At 38.3% G+C, this 23,267-nt stretch overlaps 2 protein-coding genes across 2 annotated transcripts; both read left to right on the plus strand.

The window, feature by feature from the left end:
- The first annotated feature begins 3,734 nt into the window (after nt 1–3,734).
- LOC129419483 (extracellular calcium-sensing receptor) lies at nt 3,735–7,644 on the plus strand. Its single transcript, XM_055174620.2, is given in 6 exon segments — nt 3,735–4,092; nt 4,255–4,549; nt 4,980–5,765; nt 5,999–6,220; nt 6,294–6,417; nt 6,539–7,644. Coding segments are annotated over 6 exon segments (2,607 nt in total). The 5' UTR covers nt 3,735–3,808; the 3' UTR covers nt 7,435–7,644.
- Nucleotides 7,645–14,243: 6,599 nt separating this feature from the next.
- LOC129419479 (extracellular calcium-sensing receptor) lies at nt 14,244–17,969 on the plus strand. Its single transcript, XM_055174615.2, has 6 exons — nt 14,244–14,610; nt 14,773–15,067; nt 15,497–16,282; nt 16,516–16,737; nt 16,811–16,934; nt 17,056–17,969. Exons 1-6 carry the CDS (start codon nt 14,327–14,329, stop codon nt 17,967–17,969), a joined length of 2,625 nt encoding a protein of 874 aa, XP_055030590.2. The 5' UTR covers nt 14,244–14,326.
- The last annotated feature ends 5,298 nt before the right edge of the window (nt 17,970–23,267 follow it).

Here is a 23,267-nt window from a genome sequence, read left to right on the forward strand (position 1 = left end):
AACACACACCCCTTGTGACACTCATGCTAATATCAGACTGTGATTTTATTGCATTAGCTGTCACACTGTATATGTACTGTAAATTGTACTGAAACATTTAGATAATAAAAATATATACATTAAATTTAAAATAAGAATCTGGGTTTATACAAATGTTAATACATCATGGATTTATTTTTACATGATATATATAACCTTAACACAAGATGCTTATTCAGAACTTTTGCAGTTAACTTTTTTAAAGACTAACCTCAGTAACTTTCTATGGTTTAGACAGAAAAATGTAAGATTATTTCATTATTTTAAATATATTATAACTTTATATAATACTTATATCTAAAAATACCTCAGTGCCTCTAAATACACGACAGTAATGTTTTTAGTAATGCATGTTTGTTAAAACAAGTTATATTTCCTAATCAAACTAGTCCTGGTTTAAGCTAATCCCTGTACGGAAAACCATCCCATATTGTTATACAGATTTATGTTGTTACAATGGTGTGTAACACAATCCAATCCCAAACACACTTATATTAGGGCACTCTTATTTGGTCAAACCGGCCAGGGCGCGAATAACAGATCCACTCCCGGGCACGGTACAAAGTGATCACACTAGTCAAACTAACCAGGATTTGGGGTCAAATTTGCCTGGGCGCGGTTTGGTTTGGATAGTGTGAGCGCACCCTTAGGAGTCTTTTAAATTAACCAATAGAATACACATTGGACACATATAAACCATACACACTCTAAATAAAGACAAGAAATGAACAAGAAATTAACCAAAACATGACCAAAAGTATATACACAAGTAAATAAACTAAACAAGACACGTGATAATAATCAGTAACTGTATAAACAAAAGGGAATAGTGTAAGTAACCAGAAAACCAGAAAAGGAAGTCGGTAACCAGAAAAACCGGTGAGAGAACTTAACAGAAAGGAAATACAAGAACACACACAAGGTGCATTCTTGTGCCATTAACAAAAGTTAAAGGGCTGGCAATTCTGAAGGGACTGGAGGACTAGGCAGCAGAGGCAGAGCAACATCATGGCAGAGCAAATAGAGGTAGAAGCCAGGGTGGAGCCCATATGGACTTTCAAGGCAGAGCCCAGGGGCTGACTGATGGTGGAGCAGGAGGAAGGATGATGCAAGGCCGGCAGTCCAGGGGGAAGCTTTGCAAGAGAAGCTTTGCAGAGTGGCTTTGCAAGGCCGGCAGTCCAGGGGGAAGCTGTCAGCTCAGGGCATCCAGGTTGAGGCACGTAGAGCCAAAGGGGTGGAAAGCTGAGGCGTAGGCGGATGCTCAGAAGTCCCAAAACTAGGATGGTAAGAGACCATGGTGGAGCCAGAGGATCAAGGGAGCTCGGTGGAACCTGAGAGATAATGGACTGTGGGCCCAGGGGATTGTAGGGCAGTCACGAATTTGCTTAAATGCTAAGCTGGATGTGGAGAAGTCTGAAGCAGAGCCAGAGAGCTGAACAGAGCAAGAGGGAGGCAGAGGCAAGAAGCTGAGTGACACCAACAGAGGCAATGGAGCCAGTAATCTGGACTCCTGGACACAAAGGACCAATGGAGCTGGAAGGAGGTGAAGGACAGTGCCCTTAAGTGACATTGCAGGCCCAGAAGTCCAGAGATAAGCTGCTAGCTCAAGGAACTGATGTGAAAACGGGGAATGAAGACTAGCTGAGGAGATCTGAGGCATAGTGTGAGGCTCAGAAGTCCATGGCAGAACTAGGATGATGAGAAACCAAGACAGAGTCAGAGGATTGAGGGAGTCCAGTGGACCCTGAGGGATAATGGACCATTGTGGAGCCAACACAGTGCAGAGCCAAAGGGATGATGAGTCGAGGTGGAATCATGGGCCCAGGGGAAATCACAGACCCAGAAGTTCACCGAGAAACCACCAGCTCAAGGGATCTAAAGACCAGGGTAATGCGGGAGGGACAGAGAACAAAAGATGGCCCCAGAAGGAAGGAGGAGCTTGGTGGAGCCAAAGTGGTGGATGGATGAGAAACTAGGACTAGAGACAAAGGAAAAGGAATGGAGCAACGGAGCCTAGGGATGATGGATCATGTTGGAGCAAAAGAATGCAAAGCAAAGGAAGAGCCAAACGGCTGATGGGTTGAGGTTGAGTCATGGGGACAGCCCAGGGGACTACTGTACAGTCAAGGGATCTGCCTCACAGAGCCTAGCTGGGCATGAAGAAATTTGAGACAGATGTGAAGATCTGGATAGAGCATTTGGGAGGGAAGAGTTGAGGAGTTTAGTGACACCGGCAAAGTCAGCAGGTGGAGCTTAAGGTGCCCGGAAGCGGGGCAGAGCCTTAAGTGCCAGGGAGCCAAATTAGCCATAGGGACCAGGGAGGCAAAGAGGCCAGAGTGCCAAAGAGGCCAGGGAGTCAGGTGATGCCAAGGGAGCAAGACAGAACCAGGCAGGAGGGTAAGTTATAGGAGCCAGGAAGGAATACCAGTGGAGGCTATTGAGACAAAGGAGCCAGGGGAGCTAGCTCACAGGAAGAAGTTGGTGACAGAATAAACTGAGGTGGAGCCGGAGGAATGGACCAAGCCAGCAGGAAAAGTGGTGCCAAAGTGTTGAACAATATTAGCAGACATAAGATCGCTAAAACTGAGCAGAGCCAGTGTAGAGGACAGATAATATTGAAAAGAAAGGATTCCAGACAAGACAGATTGGTGGTAACTGGCTCTGTAACCACAAATAAATAAGAAGGTGCTTTGTTTTCGGCTGTAGAGTGGACTGAGCACCTGACACTCATTCAGGAGCTGACCTGGCAGCAGGCACCTGCCTCAGGATAGACATGGTGGTCTGGCTCTGGGCTATGTGGTGGGCTTGGGTGGCATAGCTGAGTCTGTGACGGGTACAAGGCTGATTAGGTACTCTTTTGCCTGACAGACAATGGGGGGAACCACAGATCAGGAGTCCTTGGACCTCTTACTGAGGCTGGCATGGTAAAACATACTAAGGGACTGGTCAGAATAACGTGTTAGCCCATACATTAACTAAAAACAAGAACCGAACAATGAGTGAACCAAAAAAAAGGAGTATAGTCACACATAAGTGAATGAGAGAACTAAATGAGATACTGATAATAACAATCAGTAACTGTAGACACAGAAATAAACATAAAACAATGAGTAACCAGAAAAATTAATATGGGTAAGTCAAGAACTAAGAAGAAAAAGTAATTAAATTAGAAATTAGACAATTTGTTAACCTAATTTTACCCATTTCAGAAATAAGGGCCATTGTGAAGGACATCAGACACAGAAGAAAATAAAACACACACACATTCTGGTTTCCATGTTTTGTGAGGACATTCCATAGACGTAATGCATTTTATACCATACAAACTGTATATTCTATTCCCCTAACCTACCCCATTCCCTAACCCCAACCATCACAGAAACCCTTCTCCTACTTCACATTTTCAAGAAACATTATTTTCTTTGATTTATAAGCTTGTTTCCTCATGGGGACATCAAAATGTCCCCACAAGGTCACAAAAATACTGGTATTCCTATCTTTGTGGGGACAATTGGTCCCCACAACGTGATAATTACCAGGTACACACACACAAACACACACACACACAGAGATTTCATTGTAACACATTTCTCCTGAGGTGACCTTAAAGAAGGCAGGTCTATGTTTTCGTGTTTTGAAACTTTATGATACACTTGAGACACATACTGTCATTATGATTGACAGATATTAAATATTAACCACACCCTCTTAGGTTTCCCAGCTGTAGTTACAACAAAGAGGTTTTTTTTGGGGTATGGTTCTTATTTAAATGAGGACTAATGCTCACTTCACATTTGGAGTGCTTGCTGAGCTAGCAGAAGAAATGCAAGTTAATCTTGTATTGACAGTGACAATGCTGTGCATTACCAGGCTTTGTCCTGCTCTGTGTGGAGTTCATCCAGTAACCTGCGACCTGAAAGGTGACCCACAGCCTCCTGGTCTCTTCAAGGATGGAGATTTTGTTATTGGAGGGGCTTTCTCTATTCATTACTATCTAAAGGCAGAAAATCACACCTACACCAGACGACCACAGCCACTAGAGTGCAGTGGCAGGTTAGAGTTTGATATACAGGCTGAAATGCAACAGGAGTTTGTTAAAATTATGCTTATAATTGTGATTTTATTTGTTGTTTAAATAAGCTAATGAAAATCAGACATGTAAATTGTACCAGTTATTCCAATGTAGTATTTATTACTGTGTGTGTGTTTTACCAGCATGGACACCAGAGAGCTGCGCTTTGGCCGTGCCTTGCAGTTTGCCATTGAAGAGATCAACAACAGCTCTGATCTGTTACCAGGCATCACTTTAGGCTACCACATCTATGACTCTTGTGCCTCTGTGCCGATGGCAATAAAAATAGCGTTTCAGCTTGTCAATGGATTTGATGTCAAATTTAATGACTCTGATTCCTGTGCAAAATCTGCTGCTGTTACAGCACTAGTTGGAGAAACAGGCTCCACTCCATCTATCAGCATGTCAAGAGTTTTCAGTCGATTTGGATATCCACAGGTGCCTTTTTATACCCCGCAAACATAAAGGCAAACAAATGCATTACTGTGAAAATGTGAATAGTCTATTTATTTTTTTGCATGTTAAGAAACTATATGTATCTGGCATTATATGTATGTGTCCTGTCTGTGAAATCCATGCTAAAGTCTCATAATCAAATTTTGATGCTCCAAATCTCAAATTTGATTATAAGACCTCATGGATCACTATGGTCAATATAAAAAATATTAAGGTTACATTTTTTACAGAATGTTCTTTACATTATGTATGTGTGATTTATGATTTTATATAGAAACAGCAAATCACAAAAAATGACTTCAGCTGGGCTTTTACAGACTGGGTTGCATAAATGTATAAAATATATATAAACATATTTTGATTGTTTACTGACACAGCGTTAAGTTTTTATCTGTGTTATGGTGCGTTATAGGTGAGTCACTTCGCAACCTGTGCGTGTCTCAGTGACAAGCGTCAGTATCCGACTTTCTTCAGGACCATCCCCAGTGACCACCATCAAGCAGCCGCATTGGCACGAATGGTCAAACTTTTCAGATGGACGTGGATCGGGGCAGTGCGCAGTGATTCAGACTACGGAAACAACGGCATGGCATCGTTCCTGAAAGCTGCGGAGGAGGAGGGAATCTGTGTGGAGTATTCAGAGGCCTACTACAGGACTCAACCACGCAGTAAACTTAAGAGGGTCGCAGATGTCATTCGCAGGTCAACGGCTCGTGTAATAGTTGCCTTCATGGCCTCAGGTGACATTTATTTCTTATTAGAGGAGCTAAGCAAGCAGTCTCTTCCTCCTCTGCAGTGGATTGGCAGTGAGACTTGGATTGTAGACCCTGGCATGCTGCGTTTTAACTTGTGTATTGGTGCTGTGGGCTTCGGTGTCCCGCGCTCTGTTATCCCTGGCTTTCGTAATTTTCTGCTTAACCTCTCTCCAGATTAGGTGCTGAAATCTCCCCTACTGACAGAATTTTGGGAGAGCTCATTTAGTTGTAGTTTAAGACAACAGACAGGTTCTTCATCTGGTTTACCAGCATGTGATGGCACTGAGGACCTGCACACATTACAGAATCCATATACAGATACATCCCAGTTGAGAATCACTAACATGGTATACAAAGCCACATATGCTATAGCTCATGCCATCCATGCCATTGTCTGTAACAACAAGCAATGTGACAAAAACATCAAAATTGAACCCTTGCAGGTAAGCTTTCTCATCATAATAATTCAACTTTTAATTTCACAAATGATTACTCTATTAAAACATTTATAATCTCCATGTATTTGAAATGTATTCTGCTTTTGTGTGTAAACTGTAAAATCTTTTGCAGAAGCACAGGCACCAACTTGGATTTCAGCACAGATTATTTAGTAGAAAATAACACTAACCAGCAATTGTGTCAAACTATAATAAAATTTCTTATGTCAATCATGCAGGTTACAGATCAGCTCAAGCGAGTGAACTTCACTAAAAATAATTACCCTGTTTCATTTGATATCAATGGGGATCCAGTAGCCACTTATGAACTTGTGAACTGGCAGCTTCAGGATGATGCTTCAATTGACTTTGTCACAGTTGGTCACTATGATGCATCCCAGCCGAAAGGACAAGAGTTCAGTTTGAGCAGAGCTATCATTTGGAACGATGGCAGTGAAAAGGTATACAAGTGTTTTGGTTTATTTGTCTCATTGTGATTATCTGTGAGTGCTTTGTGTCACCTGTCACCTCCAGGTGCCTGTGTCTGTGTGCAGTGAGAGTTGTCCTCCAGGCACTAGAAAGGCCGTACAGAAAGGAAGACCTGTCTGCTGTTACGACTGTATTACATGTGCAGATGGAGAGATCAGTAATGAGACAGGTAATGTGTTCTGCTGAGGAAAGCACAAAACTGTATGTACTGTATTAGAGAGTTATTTATTTCTGTATTTTTATGGTTCATGAATACTGTAGATGTTAAACAACAAGTATTTATCTTACAGATTCTTTAGATTGCCACACCTGTCAACCTGAGTACTGGCCCAATAAAGAAAAGAATAAATGTCTTCCTAAACCAGTGGAGTTTCTGTCATGGGATGAGATTCTTGGAATTATCCTCGCTGCTTTCTCTGTTACTGGCTCTTTATTAGCTTTAAGCATGGCTTTAGTGTTTTATAAAAACAGAGCTTCTGCCATAGTAAAAGCAAACAACTCAGAGCTGAGCTTCCTGTTGCTCTTCTCATTGACTCTGTGTTTTCTCTGTTCCCTTACTTTCATTGGTCGCCCCACTGAGTGGTCCTGTATGTTGCGTCACACAGCGTTTGGCATCACTTTTGTCCTCTGTATCTCCTGTGTTCTGGGGAAAACAATAGTGGTGTTAATGGCATTCAAGGCCACACTTCCAGGAAGTAATGTCATGAAATGGTTTGGTCCTGCACAACAAAGACTCAGCGTTTTTGGTTTCACTCTTGTACAGGTTCTTATCTGTGTGGTTTGGTTAACAACATCTCCACCTTTCCCTTTCAATAATATGCAACACTACAAAGAAAAAATCATCCTAGAATGTAATTTAGGTTCTGCTGTTGGTTTCTGGGCTGTGTTGGGTTATATTGGCCTTCTCGCCTTACTTTGCTTTGTTTTAGCTTTTCTGGCACGAAAGCTGCCTGATAACTTCAATGAAGCTAAATTCATCACATTCAGTATGCTCATATTCTGTGCTGTATGGATCACATTTGTACCAGCGTATGTCAGTTCACCTGGAAAATATACTGTAGCTGTTGAGATATTTGCTATTTTAGCTTCAAGTTTTGGTTTGATTATCTGTATTTTTGCTCCTAAGTGTTTCATTATTGTGTTTAGACCGGAGCAGAATACCAAAAAACATCTAATGGGTAAATGACTATCAAAAGAGCCTTGATACCCTTACGAAAAAGAAGTACACTTCAAGTTCATTATATTAAGTATACTTAAAGGAATAGTCTACTCATTTTCAATATTAAAATATGTTATTACCTTAACTAAGAACTGTTGAATCATCCCTCTGTCATCTGTGTGTGTGCACGTAAGCGCTGGAGCGCGCTGCGACGCTACGATAGCATTTAGCTTAGCCCCATTCATTCAATGGTCCCATTTAGAGATAAAGTTAGAAGTGACCAAACACATCAACGTTTTTCCTATTTAAGACGAGTAGTTATACGAGCAAGTTTGGTGGTACAAAATAAAACATAGCGCTTTTCTAAGCGGATTTAAAAGAGTAACTATATTTTATGGCGTAATAGCACTTTTGGGAGTACTTCGACTCGGCGCAGCAACACCCTCCCTCTCCCATTATGAGAGTGAGAAGGGGAGCAGACTTTTCAGGCGAGTCGAAGTACTCCAAAAAGTGCTATTACGCCATAAAATATAGTTACTCTTTTAAATCCGCTTAGAAAAGCGCTACGTTTTATTTTGTACCACCAAACTTGCTCGTATAACTACTCGTCTTAAATAGGAAAAACGTTGATGTGTTTGGTCACTTCTAACTTTATCTCTAAATGGTACCATTGAATGAATGGGGCTAAGCTAAATGCTATCGTAGCGTCGCAGCGCGCTCCAGCGCTTACGTGCACACACACAGATGACAGAGGGATGATTCAACAGTTCTTAGTTAAGGTAATAACATATTTTAATATTGAAAATGAGTAGACTATTCCTTTAAGTAATGTTGGAGTATAGTTTTAAGAATACTTTATGTAGTAAGTGTACTAACATTTATGCTCTAGTAGTAAACTTGTAAGTGTACTGCTTGAATACCGCTTGGGACTAAATTGGCCCACTTTTAGTATATAAAAGTATACTTCTAAGTGTACTATAAGTGTAAGAGTAGTCAACTTTAAGTGTACAACTAGTGCACAATTAGTTCTTCATTTGTACTGCAAGTGAACTCATGTGTATACTAGTAGTTTTCTAGACTTATACTTCAAGTGTACATGCAAATGTTCTGTTAGATAACTCTTAGTAAACTAGTAGGTTACTAATTTTGTGCTGCAGGTGTGCTTCCAGGTGTTCTTTTGAAATACTTTTAGTTAACTAGTAGTTTACTAGTCATATGCTGGGAGTGTGCATGCAGGTGTTCTGTTGGTGTGCTCTTGGTGGACTATGTGGGTTACTTATTGTATGCTTGTGTAACAAAGCCCTTTGACACTGAGGATCCATCTGCAGGTTTTTATTAAACACACTCATATTCCAACAGACAAAGTCAAACAACAGCAAACACAGCAATGTAGGGCAGGCAAATCTCATAGTCATGAAACAGGCAAAAGGGTCAGCAATGACAGCCGGTACAAATCAAGACTTTGCACTGACTGAATGTTTCCAGAGAGTTTATATAGGCTGGCAGACTAATCAGTCCAGGCATGCGGGATTATGGGAAATGGAGTCCAGAACGAAAGTTAATATTCAGGGGGTTCAGCCATATAGATATATATACAACCTCAAATCAGAAAAAGTTGGGACACAGTAGAAATTGTGAGTAAAAAAGGAATGGAATAATTTACAAATCTCATAAACTTATATTTTATTCACAATAGAATATAAATAACATGTTGAAAGTGAGACATTTTGAAATGTCATGCCAAATATTGGCTCAATTTGGGTTTTATGAGAGCTACACATTCCCAAAAAGTTGGGACAGGTAGCAATAAGAGTATAAAAGTTAAATGTACATATAAGGAACAACTAAAGGACCAATTTGAAACTTAATTGGCAACATGATTGGGTATAAAAAGTGTGGCAGTGTCTCTCAGAAGTCAAGATGGGCAGAGATAGTCTATATTCTATTGTGAATAAAATATAAGTTTATGAGATTTGTAAATTATTCCATTCCTTTTTTTTACAATTTCTACAGTGTCCCACTGTAGTGTCCCATTATATATATATCATTTTTGTATTTATTATTTTTGTTTGATTAGCTCACTGATAGCATATGAAAGATTTAGCTTCAAATTGAAAGTACAATTAAAAGGTACAAGTAAAAAAATTAATACACATTGTATTGTACTTTAAGTGCAATATATTAATATTTATAGTATGATGTTAAGTTCACTTAAAGTAAAGTTGAGTAGTAAACTACTAGTTAACTAAAAGTATAGTAAAAGAAAACTTGCAAGTATACCTGCAGCACACAATTAGTAACTTACTAGTTTACTAAGAGTACACTAACAGAACACTTGCATGTACACTTTCAGTATGAGTACACTAGTTAACTAAAAGTATAGTAAAAGAATACTTGCAAGTATACCTGCAGCACAAAATTAATAACTTACTAGTTTACTAACACTAAAGATTCTCCATAAAGATAATATACATTTGTACACTACACTTTCAAAATTTACTTAAAATATACTGTTTCTAAAGGATGCTAAATAATGTATTTTATAAATATGCTGTCAGTGCATTATTATAATGATAACTTTAACAGATAAAGTATACCTAAAATAATCTTTAAAATAAGTTCAAATTGGTATACTTTAAAAATTGCACAGAACTTTATCTCCAAGTATATTTTTTAAAGTATAATTTTAGAAAATATACTAAATTATAATTATTTTGAAATATTTTAAAAGTTTAATTGTAAGCAAATATGTTGTAAGCATAGTACTTTTAATATATTCAAATATGGTACATTTCTTTCTAAGTATATTTGTAATGTACTATTGCAAAGTTAAATATACTTGAAATACAATAAAGTATATTTATTTTTCACCAGGGCATATGGCTTTTTGCAGCTTTCTTGATGTAGCTTTCGTTGTTGCATTTTTACTTTATACTTTTAAGTATATGTCAGTAAACAAGTATAGGCCAAATATACTTAGACATTTCGGTCAGTATAGGTCAAGTATACTTTAGTACAATTTAAGTGTATTTCTGAGAAGTACCTAAAGTACATTTTAGAGAAGTACATAAAAAGTAAACTGAAAGTATACGTTCTTATTTTAAGTTTAAAAGAAGAATACTTATAGCACACTTCAATAAACTTCTTTTTCGTAAGGGTAAACACACCCCTTGTGACACTCATGCTAATATCAGACTGTGATTTTATTGCATTAGCTGTCACACTGTATATGTACTGTAAATTGTACTGAACATTTAGATAATAAAAATATATACATTAAATTTAAAATAAAAATCTGGGTTTATACAAATGTTAATACATCATGGGTTTATTTTTACATGATATACATAACCTTAACACAAAATGCTTTTCAGAACTTTTGCAGTTAACTTTTTTAAGGACTAACCTCAGTAACTTTCTATGGTTTAGACAGAAAAATTTAAGTTTAAGTTATTTAATTATTTTTAAATATATTATAACTTTATATAATACCTATATCTTAAAATACATCATTGCCTCTAAATGCACGCCAGTAATGTTTTTAGTAACGCATGTTTGTTAAAACAAGTTATATTTCCTAATAAAACTAGTCTGGTTTAAGCTAATCCCTGTACGGGAAACCACCCCATATTGTTATACAGATGTTGTTACAATGGTGTGTAACACAATCCAATCCAAAACACACTTATGTTAGGGCACTCTTATTTGGTCAAACCAGCCAGGGCGCGATTAACAGATCCACGCCCGGGCATGGTACAAAGTGATCACACTAGTCAAACTAACCAGGATTTGGGGTCAAACTTACCTGGGTGCGGTTTGGATAGTGTAAGCGCACCCTTAGGAGTCTTTTAAAATAACCAATAGAATACACATTGGACACATATAAACCATACACGCTCTAAAGACAAGAAATGGACAAGAAATTAACCAAAACATGACCAAAAGTATATACACAAGTAAATAAACTAAACAAGACACGTGATAATAATCAGTAACTGTATAAACAAAAGGGAATAGAGTAAGTAACCAGAAAACCAGAAAAGGGAGTCAGTAACCAGAAAAACTGGTGAGAGCAACTCATGAACTTAACCGAAAGGAAATACAAAAACACACACAAGGGGTCTCATTCATGAAACATTCGTAAATATATGAGTAAATTATATTATGAGTGATTTGCACGTAAACAGACCTTCCCGAAAACTCTCCTCCTGATTCACAAATACTTCGTAAACGTCAGATTTGATAGTTAAATGTGTGTATGTGTTAATGAATTTCTATCAATCGTACATGGGACGCGCGTGCACGCTTATTCTCAATTACCGTAAATACTGCCCATTAAATCCGACTGAAAACTATATATGGGCATCATATTAAGACACCAAACGAAGGATTTCAACATGTCTTCTTAAAAGCAAATGAAAAAGAAAAATTTATCAGATGCAGAAATTGAAGTTTTATTATCAGAAGTTAATTAAAAAAATCTAATTTTATTTTGAAGCATACATAGTGGCGTCTCAGGTCCTAAAAAAAGAAAGCTTAGCAGCACATTACAGATGCTGTTAATGAAATTTCATCTGTTAATCGAACAGTCCCACAAGTCAAAAGAAAATGGTTCGACACGAAACTTGACTGCAAAAAACGAATTAGTTAACTTAAAAAAAATCTTATTCAAAAATAAAAAATATATAATTTTAGAGAAAATACACAAGCAGTTTACATTTGAGCATATATAACTTTTCACAAAAGAACTGGTCTGGGTAGCCTGAAACAACTCATTAATCAGTCTTCATTCTCAGCAAGTAAGTCTGTGCGGTCTCTGAAAATACGCCTTTTGCGCATCGCTCTGCCAAATCTATATATTAGCCATCGTAAATGTGTTATGCCTGATTATGGCCATTTTATAGGAAACAATTTCCTTAACAATTTCGTTTGCCCAGCCCTATTGAAATCAATAATGTATTTGATTAAAGTGTTCCGTTTGCAGATGCTATTACTGGAGCTTAAGTTAAAAGAAAAAACATATATAATTACTGTGTAATATTTTTTACAAAATGCTGTGTAATATGTACATGATTATGGTGAATTAAAATACAGCCTTATTGATGAGCAAAAGGTTCGGATGTTAAACGCACCATTTACGCGTGGGTGGGAGCAGGTGTAGATTTCTTTCGTACCAACTAATATTTGGAAAATACGCACATTTTCATGAATCCGAAAATGTACGCCAAAAGGACTTTACGAACGATTTACACAAAAATTCGTTCTGCTCGTGTTTCATGAATGAGACCCAAGGTGTATTCTTGTGCCATTAACAAAAGTTAAAGGACTGGCAATTCTCAAGGGACTGGAGGACTAGGCAGCAGAGGCAAAGCAACATCATTACAGAGCAAATAGAGGTAGAAGCCAGGGTGGAGCCCATATGGACTTTCAAGGCAGAGCCCAGGGGCTGACTGATGGCGGAGCTGGAGAAAGGATGATGCACCAGAGTGGCTTTGCAAGGCCGGCAGTCCAGGGGGAAGCTGTCAGCTCAGGGCATCCAGGTTGAGGCACTTAGAGCCAAAGGGGTGGAAAGCTGATGCGTAGGCAGATGTTCAGAAGTCCCAAAACTAGGATGGTAAGAGACCATGGTGGAGCCAGAGGATCAAGGGAGCTTAGTGGAACCTGAGAGATAATGGACTGTGGGCCCAGGGGATTGTAGGGCAGTCACGAATTTGCTTAAATGCTAAGATGGATGTGAAGAAGTCTGAAGCAGAGCCAGAGAGCTGAACAGCGCTAGTGGGGAGGCAGAAGCAAGAAGCTGAGTGACACAAACAGAGGCAATGGAGCCAGTAATCTGGACTCCTGGACACAAAGGACCAATGGAGCTGGAAGGAGGTGAAGGACAGTGCCTTAAAGTTACATTGCAGGCCCAGAAGTTCAGAGATAAGCTGCTAGCTCAAGGAACTGATGTGAAAACGGGGAGTGAAGACTAGCTGAGGAGATCTGAGGCATAGTGTGAGGCTCAGAAGTCCATGGCAGAACTAGGATGATGAGAAACCAAGACAGAGTCAGAGGATTGAGGGAGTCCAGTGGATCCTGAGGGATAATGGACCATTGTGGAGCCAACACAGTGCAGAGCCAAAGGGATGATGAGTCGAGGTGGAATCATGGGCCCAGGGGAAATCACAGACCCAGAAGTTTACAAAGAAACCACCAGCTCAAGGGATCTAAAGACCAGGGTAATGCTGGAGGGACAGAGAACAAAAGATGGCGCCAGAAGGAAGGAGGAGCATGGTGGAGCCAAAGTGGTGGATGGATGAGAAACTAGGACTACAGACAAAGGAAAAGGAACTGAGCAACGGAGCCTAAGGGATGATGGATCATGTTGGAGCAAAAGAATGCCAAGCAAAAGAAGAGCCAAACGGCTGATGGGTTGAGGTTGAGTCATGGGGACAGCCCAGGGGAATACTGTACAGTCAAGGGATCTGCCTCACAGAGCATAGCTGGGCATGAAGAAATTTGAGACAGATGTGAAGATCTGGATAGAGCATTTGGGAGAGAAGAGGTGAGGAGTTTAGTGACACCGGCAAAGTCAGCAGGTGGAGCTTAAGGTGGCAGGAAGCGGGGCAGAGCCTCAAAGAGCCTTAAAAAAAAAGCTTTAATTTACAGTACATGCTGAGAAAGCTTTATTGTCATATTTTGGTGACAGGAAGGAGGAAATAAAACAACCTACATAATAAATATGATTTCATTGTAACACATTTCTCATGAGGTGAACTTAAAGAAGGCAGGTCTATGTTTTCGTGTTTTGAAACTTTACGATACACTTGAGACATTATCATCATTATGATTGACAGATATGAAATATTAACCACACCCTCTTAGGTTTCCCAGCTGTAGGTACAACAAAGAGTTTTTTTGGGGTATGGTTCTTATTTAAATGAGGACTAATGCTCACTTCACATTTGGAGTGCTTGCTGAGCTAGCAGAAGAAATGCAAGTTAATCTTGTATTGACAGTGACAATACTGTACATTACCAGGCTTTGTCCTGCTCTGTGTGGAGTTCATCCAGTAACCTGCATCCTGCAAGGTGACCCACAGCCTCCTGGTCTCTTTAAGGACGGAGATTTTGTTATTGGAGGGGCTTTCTCCATTCATTACTATCTAAAGGCAGAAAATCACACATACACCAGACGACCACAACCACTAGAGTGCAGTGGCAGGTTAGAGTTTGACATACAGGCTGAAATACAACAGGAGTCTGCTAAAATTATGCTTATAAATGTCATTTTATTTGTTGTGTAAATAAGCTTATGAAAATCAGACATATAACTTTAACCAGTTATTCTAATGTAGTATTTATTACTGTATGTGTATTTTACCAGCATGGACACCAGAGAGCTGCGCTTTGGTCGTGCCTTGCAGTTTGCCATTGAAGAGATCAACAACAGCTCTGATCTGTTACCAGGCATCACTTTAGGCTACCACATCTATGACTCTTGTGCCTCTGTGCCAATGGCAATAAAAATAGCTTTTCAGCTTGTCAATGGATTTGATCTCATATATAATGACTTTGATTCCTGTGCAAAATCTGCTGCTGTTACAGCACTAGTTGGAGAAACAGGCTCCACTCCATCTATCAGCATGTCAAGAGTTTTCAGTCGATTTGGATATCCACAGGTGCCTTTTTCTATCCCGCAAACATAAAGTCAAACAAATGCATTACTGTGAAAAAGTGAATAGTCTATTTAATTTTTTTTTGCATGTTAAGAAACTATATGTATCTGGCATTATATGAATTATCAAATATGTGCCCTGTCTGTGAAATCCATGCTAATGTCTCATAATCAAATTATGATGCTCCAAATCTCAAATTTGATTATGAGACTTTAGCATGGATCACTATGGTCAATATTAAAGATATTAAGGTTAAATTTTTTACAGAATGTGTGATTTATGATTTTATGTAGAAACAGTAAATCACAAAAAAATGACTTCAGCTGGGCTTTTACAGACTGGGTTGCATAAATGTATAAAATATATACAAACATATTTTGATTGTTTACTGACACAGCGTTACGTTTTTTTCTGTGTTATGGTGCATTATAGGTGAGTCATTTCGCAACCTGCGCATGTCTCAGTGACAAGCGTCAGTATCCGACTTTCTTCAGGACCATCCCTAGTGACCACCATCAAGCAGCCGCATTGGCACGAATGGTCAAGCTTTTCGGATGGACGTGGATTGGGGCAGTGCGCAGTGATTCAGACTACGGGAACAACGGCATGGCATCGTTCCTGAAAGCTGCGGAGAAGGAGGGAATCTGTGTGGAGTATTCAGAGGCCTACTACAGGACTCAACCACACAGTAAACTTAAGAGGGTCGCAGATGTCATTCGCAGGTCAACGGCTCGTGTAATAGTTGCCTTCATGGCCTCAGGTGACATTTATTTCTTATTAGAGGAGCTAAGCAAGCAGTCTCTTCCTCCTCTGCAATGGATTGGCAGTGAGACTTGGATTGTAGACCCTGGCATGCTGCGTTTTAATTTGTGTATTGGTGCTGTGGGCTTTGGTGTCCCTCGCTCTGTTATCCCTGGCTTTCGTAATTTTCTGCTTAACCTCTCTTCAGATGAGGTGCTGAAATCTCCCCTACTGACAGAATTTTGGGAGAGCTCATTTAGTTGTAGTTTAAGACAGCAGACAGATTCTTCATCTGGTTTACCAGCATGTGATGGCACTCAGGACCTGCACACATTACAGAATCCATATACAGATACATCCCAATTGAGAATCACTAACATGGTGTATAAAGCCACATATGCTATAGCTCATGCCATCCATGCCATTGTCTGTAACAACAAGCAATGTGACAAAAACATCAAAATTGAACGCTTGCAGGTGAGCTTCCTCATCATAATAATTAAGGTTTTAATTTTACAAAGGATTAATTAATTAAAACATTTATAATCTGCAGATATTTGAAATGTATTCTGTTTCTGTGTATGAACTGTAAAATCTTGTGCAGACACACATGCACCAACTGGGATTTCAGCACAGATTATGTAGCAGAAAATAACACTAACAAGCAATTGTGTAAAACTATAACAAAATCTCTTATGTCAATCATGCAGATTACAGATCAGCTCAAGCGAGTGAACTTCACTAAAAATAATTATCCTGTTTCATTTGATATCAATGGGGATCCAGTAGCCACTTATGAACTTGTGAACTGGCAGCTTCAGGATGATGCTTCAATTGACTTTGTCACAGTGGGTCACTATGATGCATCCCAGCCAAAAGGACAAGAGTTCAGTTTGAGCAGAGCTATCATTTGGAACGATGGCAGTGTAAAGGTATACAAGTATTTTGCTTTATTTGTCTCATTGTGATTATGTGTGAGTGCTTTGTGTCACCTGTCACCTCCAGGTGCCTGTGTCTGTGTGCAGTGAGAGTTGTCCTCCAGGCACTAGGAAGGCTACACAGAAAGGAAGACCTGTCTGTTGTTATGACTGTATTACATGTGCAGAAGGAGAGATCAGTAATGAGACAGGTAATGTGTTCTGCTGAGGAAAGCACAAAACTGTATGAACTGTATTAGAGAGTTATTTATCTCTGTATTGCTATGGTTCATGAATACTGTGGATGTTAAACAACAAGTATTTTTCTTACAGATTCTTTAGATTGCCACACCTGTCAACCTGAGTACTGGCCCAATAAAGAGAAGAATAAATGTCTTCCTAAACCAGTGGAGTTTCTGTCATGGGATGAGATTCTTGGAATTATCCTCGCTGCTTTCTCTGTTACTGGCTCTTTATTAGCTTTAAGCATGGCTTTAGTGTTTTATAAAAACAGAGCTTCTGCCATAGTAAAGGCCAATAACTCAGAGCTGAGCTTCCTGTTGCTCTTCTCATTGACTCTGTGTTTTCTCTGTTCACTTACTTTCATTGGTCGCCCCACTGAGTGGTCCTGTATGTTGCGTCACACAGCATTTGGGATAACTTTTGTCCTCTGCATCTCCTGTATTTTGGGGAAAACAATAGGGGTGTTAATGGCATTCAAGGCCACACTTCCAGGAAGTAATGTCATGAAATGGTTTGGGCCTGCACAACAAAGACTCAGCGTTTTTGGTTTCACTCTTGTACAGGTTCTTATCTGTGTAATTTGGTTAACAACATCTCCACCATTTCCTTACAATAACATGCAATACTTTAAAGAAAAAGTCATTCTTGAATGCAGTCTGGGGTCTGCTGTTGGTTTCTGGGCTGTGTTGGGTTATATTGGCCTTCTCGCTTTCCTTTGCTTTGTTTTAGCTTTTCTGGCACGAAAGCTGCCTGATAACTTCAATGAAGCTAAATTTATCACATTCAGTATGCTCATATTCTGTGCTGTATGGATCACATTTGTACCAGCGTATGTGAGTTCACCTGGGAAGTTTACTGTAGCTGTTGAGATATTTGCTATTTTAGCTTCAAGTTTTGGTTTGATTATCTGTATTTTTGCTCCTAAGTGTTTCATTATTGTGTTCAGACCAGAGCAGAATAACAAAAAACATCTAATGGGTAAAGTATCATCAAAAGCCCCTTGAAACACACAGGGAAATCTAATTTCATTGTATTAGGTGACACACTGTGTCCCCCGGTTTCAAAGACAAGGCTTAAAGCTCGCCCAAGAGTAAACCACGTGTTAAAGACATCTCAACTGAAAATAACTTGCACTGAATGATCCAAGTACCATTGATTTGTCTCAATATGTACACCAGTAACATCTTTTTCTAAGGCATGTTTATAAAAGATGCTTAAACATCTTAATAAATAAGACCTTGTCCTTTCTTTAGCCAAGCATGGTCTGTGAAACTAAGCCTATATATGTACTGAAAATCATTAGAGATGTTCCGATACCATTTTTCTCTTCCCGATACCGATTCCGATACCTGGGCTCAGGGTATCGGCCGATACCGAGTACGGATCCGATACCTGGGTGTATATCTGTAAAATATACAGCTATACATACTACTAGTCCTGTATGAATGGATATAACGGTTTTATGGTGTGCTTCAGACTTATTCCTGTATAAAACATGAACAAATACATACAGTGAACTAGGGTATTTTTATTATCTGAAAGACATTTGACTTAAGAGAAAACGAGCCACAAATCTAACACTGTACACTGAAAGGGTATTTTAGTTTTAGAATAATTTGAAAAATCTGTGGAATTCTGTGGGATGATTTTAAATGTTTTTAGAAGAAATTAGAGAATTTAAGCTATTAAATATTACAAAATTGCATCTAAAATAATTACTTTTTAAAGGCTTACAATTAAAATGAAAACACCAAACCAATGAGTCCTCTGAATTAAACTGGACCAACATGAACCAGATAATGTGCATGTCAAGATAGAATTATAGTTTGTAGCCTATATAAAATGACATATATTAATGTTAATATATAGCAGAATAAAAAAGCTTGTGTAAACGTTCTCATTATGAAATAAGCACGTATGAAGATAATTTCATCATTTTTACAACGCAATGTAAACTTTATATTAAACATAACAAGAGCATTCGTCTTGTAAACGGATTTGAAATTATAGATGTGCTGTGCTGACTGTCGCGTCACATAGACGACAGAGACAAGTAAGATCTGCGGTAAAACTGAGTGGTAAGTTTTATTTCATCTCAAATATCAAACGGTTCATGCTCTTATCATTAAAAACAATCACAGCAAACAGCACACGCAGGGTTTATGTATTTATCAATGCTGCTCACAAACGCGCGCGGCTATGTATGTGTACTTGTTGTCAATGACAGTACTGGTCACTCACAAACGCGCTCAAGCGCGGGGTATGTGTGCTTGTCAATCACGGGCATTAACTCCGTTGAGTACTCCGCCAAAATCTGCGGGCGCGGATTCCGTTGAGACATGTCGATGTTTTGTTTTATTAGTCTGAAATGCTAACAAACAGCGGACATACGGCTGCATGCCTTCATTTCTTTGCCGCTCTAAGTAAACAGTGGTTGCGTCACGCATGAGGTAACTTCCTGGTGTTTGCATTCAGAGCAGCGAAGAAGAAATTAGTTTCGCTTTGCAGCGTTAGCTATAACAGGCATAACTAGGTTTAGTAAAAAAATGGTATCGGATCGGTACATGGGTTCAAGTACTCGCCGATTCCGATGCCAGAATTTTTTGTGGTATCGGCCGCATTTCCGATACTGGTATCGGAATCGGAACAACTCTATAAATCATAATGTACAGTTATTGCAAAAACGCAAAATATAATAACACAATTAAAAAATATGCTGATACACCTTTAACGGATTAATTTTCACATATGTAACCCCAACCGAAGATGTTTATTCAGAAGATATGTGTACTTCATGTTTTTAACTCCACGTTGTTTTTAGGAAATTTTTTGGTATGTAAGACATAAAATATAATTATTTAATTGTATCTAATTTTATTCTATTACTTGTAATGTTATAACAATTCATATAATTTAAGACATTTTGGGTATTACATTATAATAAAACAGGCAGTTAATCAGAAATTAAAAAAGGATTTTACCTTAGGTATATAATATTGCACCACACGTGACCAGTGCCGTGTAGGTTGGGACATGTAACCAGTTTCTGATTATAAATTACATGGCAAAATTTTTGTCAGTTATATAATCTAATGTAATCTGACTACATTTAGATTATTCTTTGACCTTTGAGGCACTCAGATGCAAAAGTTGCTAAATGCCACCTTTGTCAAAAATTAGGCAATTATATTAACCAAATGCTCCCAGCATGTACTATATGTTCATCATCAAATACTTTCAACTCTGCTGCCCTCCAGCCCCGTGCCATTCACAAATACAGCACTGTTGTCAGGGTCCGCTAAACGCCACGTGACTTTGTGCACTTGTCCCCTAAGTGCACAAAAGATTAATTAGATAAACGACAACATAGAAAACATCTGTGGATCACATTTAAACTTGTGTCCCTTGTGAGTACTTGGACCCCAATTCAGTATAACCCGTTTGTGGCAGTCACATGGATCACAGCGCCCCCTAATTTGTGGTTAAGTTTCTTTATTTTTACATTCTGACTTTCATCATTTGCAATGTTTGTAGCTGCATCTTCAGTAATCTTGCAACTGTTTACTATTTCCAAAAAAGTGTTTTTTTAAAGTAGAAGTTTTTGCCAAAAAAGCTTGCATGCACTTAGAGGGTTTTGCAGCAAAAGACTGTCAAATTGTTAAAGTGCACCTATTTGATTGCTAAAAACAACTTTATTTTGTGTATTTGGTATAATACAATGTGTTTGCATAGTTTATGGTTAAAAAACACATTATTTTTCACACAATGCAATGCTACCAGGAGTTAACTTACAGGCTGTCAACGCGGGAGTAATTATGATAATGTCGGTCTTGTCCACATCAACAGGCCCAAGAAGTAAACTGTTGCCTAAAATCTGTGTGTTTGTTGTAATCCAAGAAAAGAGATATATGTTAGAAAAAACTACTCGTTTCATCGTTTACTTTGGGGTATATGTACCTTTGCATATCGTTAACATGTACTAATGCTAGAGATGTAACGATGCATTGTGGTCCCCATTAAAAAGACCTGTCTGAAATCGATTCTGAATCGAAAGACTCGGATTCTGTGTTTCATGCGCAGCTTGTGCATGTACTACGGCTCTGTGATCAGTAGGAAGTCCTTATCAATCTAAAATCATTACGAGTCTGAGTCGTTTATAACATGCATTTTAAAAAGCAAGACTCATCAAACATAATCATTCAAAGTATTCGTTTTTATCATGAAAATACCTGAAACAATCTGAAGAACAGCGATATTAATATGCCTCTAGACATTTCCTTGAATTGAGTTTGTAATACTTCTGTGGCACAAATGGTGTTTCTGCTCGAAAGCACCCTCTGTCTTTTGGATGTGGCGGCATTTCATCGTAATTCATTAAAATTCATTCATTGAAAAAACACGCATTTGAATGCAGTGTTGTGCCTGAACGAGTTCATTGAACGAAAGTTCATGAAGTCGTTCATATTTTGGGTTAACGTGAACTGAACGTACTGCATTACTGCCTGATGAACGCAAAGTGAACTCGTTCATTCTGGTGTCTGTGAACGGCACGTTCTTTCAGTTTAACGTCTTTCAGTAGGGTGCCAGATTTCTGTAGAGTCTTCCAGGGGAAAACCCGTCTAAAACACACTGTAAACAGGCCTTAATGTGTAGCGTAAAAAACACCCAATCTGGCAACACCGCCACCAGGCTGCATACGTCATCAAAGCAACACTGACTGGACGCTGCTGAAATCCCTGCCGCGCCACTCATATAGTTTAACATTAAATAACATCATATTTGTCTTAAATCGTTAACGATTAACATAGGCTGCGAACGCATATTCTCACGCTATTTAACCTGCACGTGCGGTGCACTGCGAGTTGTACTACACGCGATGCCTCTCAGCGCTTCTCGCCCGAAAAACCCCCTTGAAGCACCGCCTAGCCTTTCAAGGTATATGCAAGCAAAAATAAAAATTAAAAGACAGTCAATGCTAATGTAAACCCTGGTTGGATAAGATTTAAAGTTGGATATGAAGATGAAATCTGAAGCATTTAGCTTCAGAGTTAAAACTTAAAATAATTGCTGTCTGTGGTTCTATATGGGGTATAATGGCAATCATTTTTTTTTTTAATAATATGAGAAAAAAGAACTATAAATTAGTTCATTTTTGGACCTGTGAACTAGTTCAAAATTTTAAAAATATGAACTATGAACTGAACTAGTTCATTTTAAAATTTGTGAACTGTGAACTGAACTAGTTCATTTAGAAAGTGAACTTTCCCAACACTGTTTGAATTATTATTTGTCACAACCCTAACTAATGCACACTTACACACCAAAGAAAATGTAAAATCATGAATCGGACCATAGTTGCTCTTTAAATCCCAATAAAATGACTTAAGTGACAAATGATGCTCATTTACTACAGTAGGAAACATGTCAGACGCACTTAGAGGGTTTTGCATCTGAATTTCTTACATAATTAATTCTTAATTAAACATGACACGTTTGTGAGTGCATTTGACATTACATTTCATGAATAACCATCACATCATCAATGACATTTTTGAGACTTTAAAACACTGATAATTTAATTTTTGTTAAATGTTTGCTCATAAGAAAACACACACAAAACCTCCAAAAGCACACATTTTAAAACATACATCATTAAAATGAAGTAAATATCTCTTCCAAATCGCCACTTGTTGTCTAAATTATCAAACAGAGATAAAACTTTTTAGATTATTTACATTCATGTGCATATTAAATAATTACCTAGTGTATATTATAGGCATTTTACTGACTTTTACTGTATATACATTTTATATACTAGTGCAATTTCATGGAATAAATTACCAATGCCATTAAAGGGTTAAATGAATTAGGACATTTTACATTTGAGGTAAAGAGATGGTTGAATAATAATTTTATGTAAATTGTAAGTTTTTATGTATATTATAAGATTGTTGCCTCACTGCCTGTGTACTGAGTACCACAATAGAAATAAGCTATAGGCTTTATTGTGTTTTTAATCTTTTAAAGTTGTGTTAAATTATAACAGTGATGTTATGTATTTTCTTCTACAGTTTTGTAAATTTTGTCAAATAAACACAATTCAAATCAATATTCAAACCAAATCTATGCCTTTGGACAATGATGTCATTATGATTGACAGATATCAAATATTGTAACCACACCCTTTTAGGCTTCCCATTTGTGGGGTTACAACACAGACAATGGTTGTACTAATAGTGGGTATATAAACAAGATGTAATGCTCACTTCACATTTGGAGTGCTTGCTGAGCTAGCAGAAGAA

This window comes from Misgurnus anguillicaudatus, chromosome 15 (assembly GCF_027580225.2).
Source record: "Misgurnus anguillicaudatus chromosome 15, ASM2758022v2, whole genome shotgun sequence".
Taxonomy (NCBI): domain Eukaryota; kingdom Metazoa; phylum Chordata; class Actinopteri; order Cypriniformes; family Cobitidae; genus Misgurnus; species Misgurnus anguillicaudatus.

Bases quoted from the DNA above. Each gene is read 5' to 3' on its own strand.
- LOC129419479 (XM_055174615.2), top strand. From the start codon at position 14,327: ATGAGGACTAATGCTCACTTCACATTTGGAGTGCTTGCTGAGCTAGCA. The intron at 14,611-14,772 runs GTTAGAGTTTGA...GTATTTTACCAG, and splicing joins CCACTAGAGTGCAGTGGCAG to CATGGACACCAGAGAGCTGC. The intron at 16,738-16,810 runs GTATACAAGTAT...TGTCACCTCCAG, and splicing joins GGAACGATGGCAGTGTAAAG to GTGCCTGTGTCTGTGTGCAG.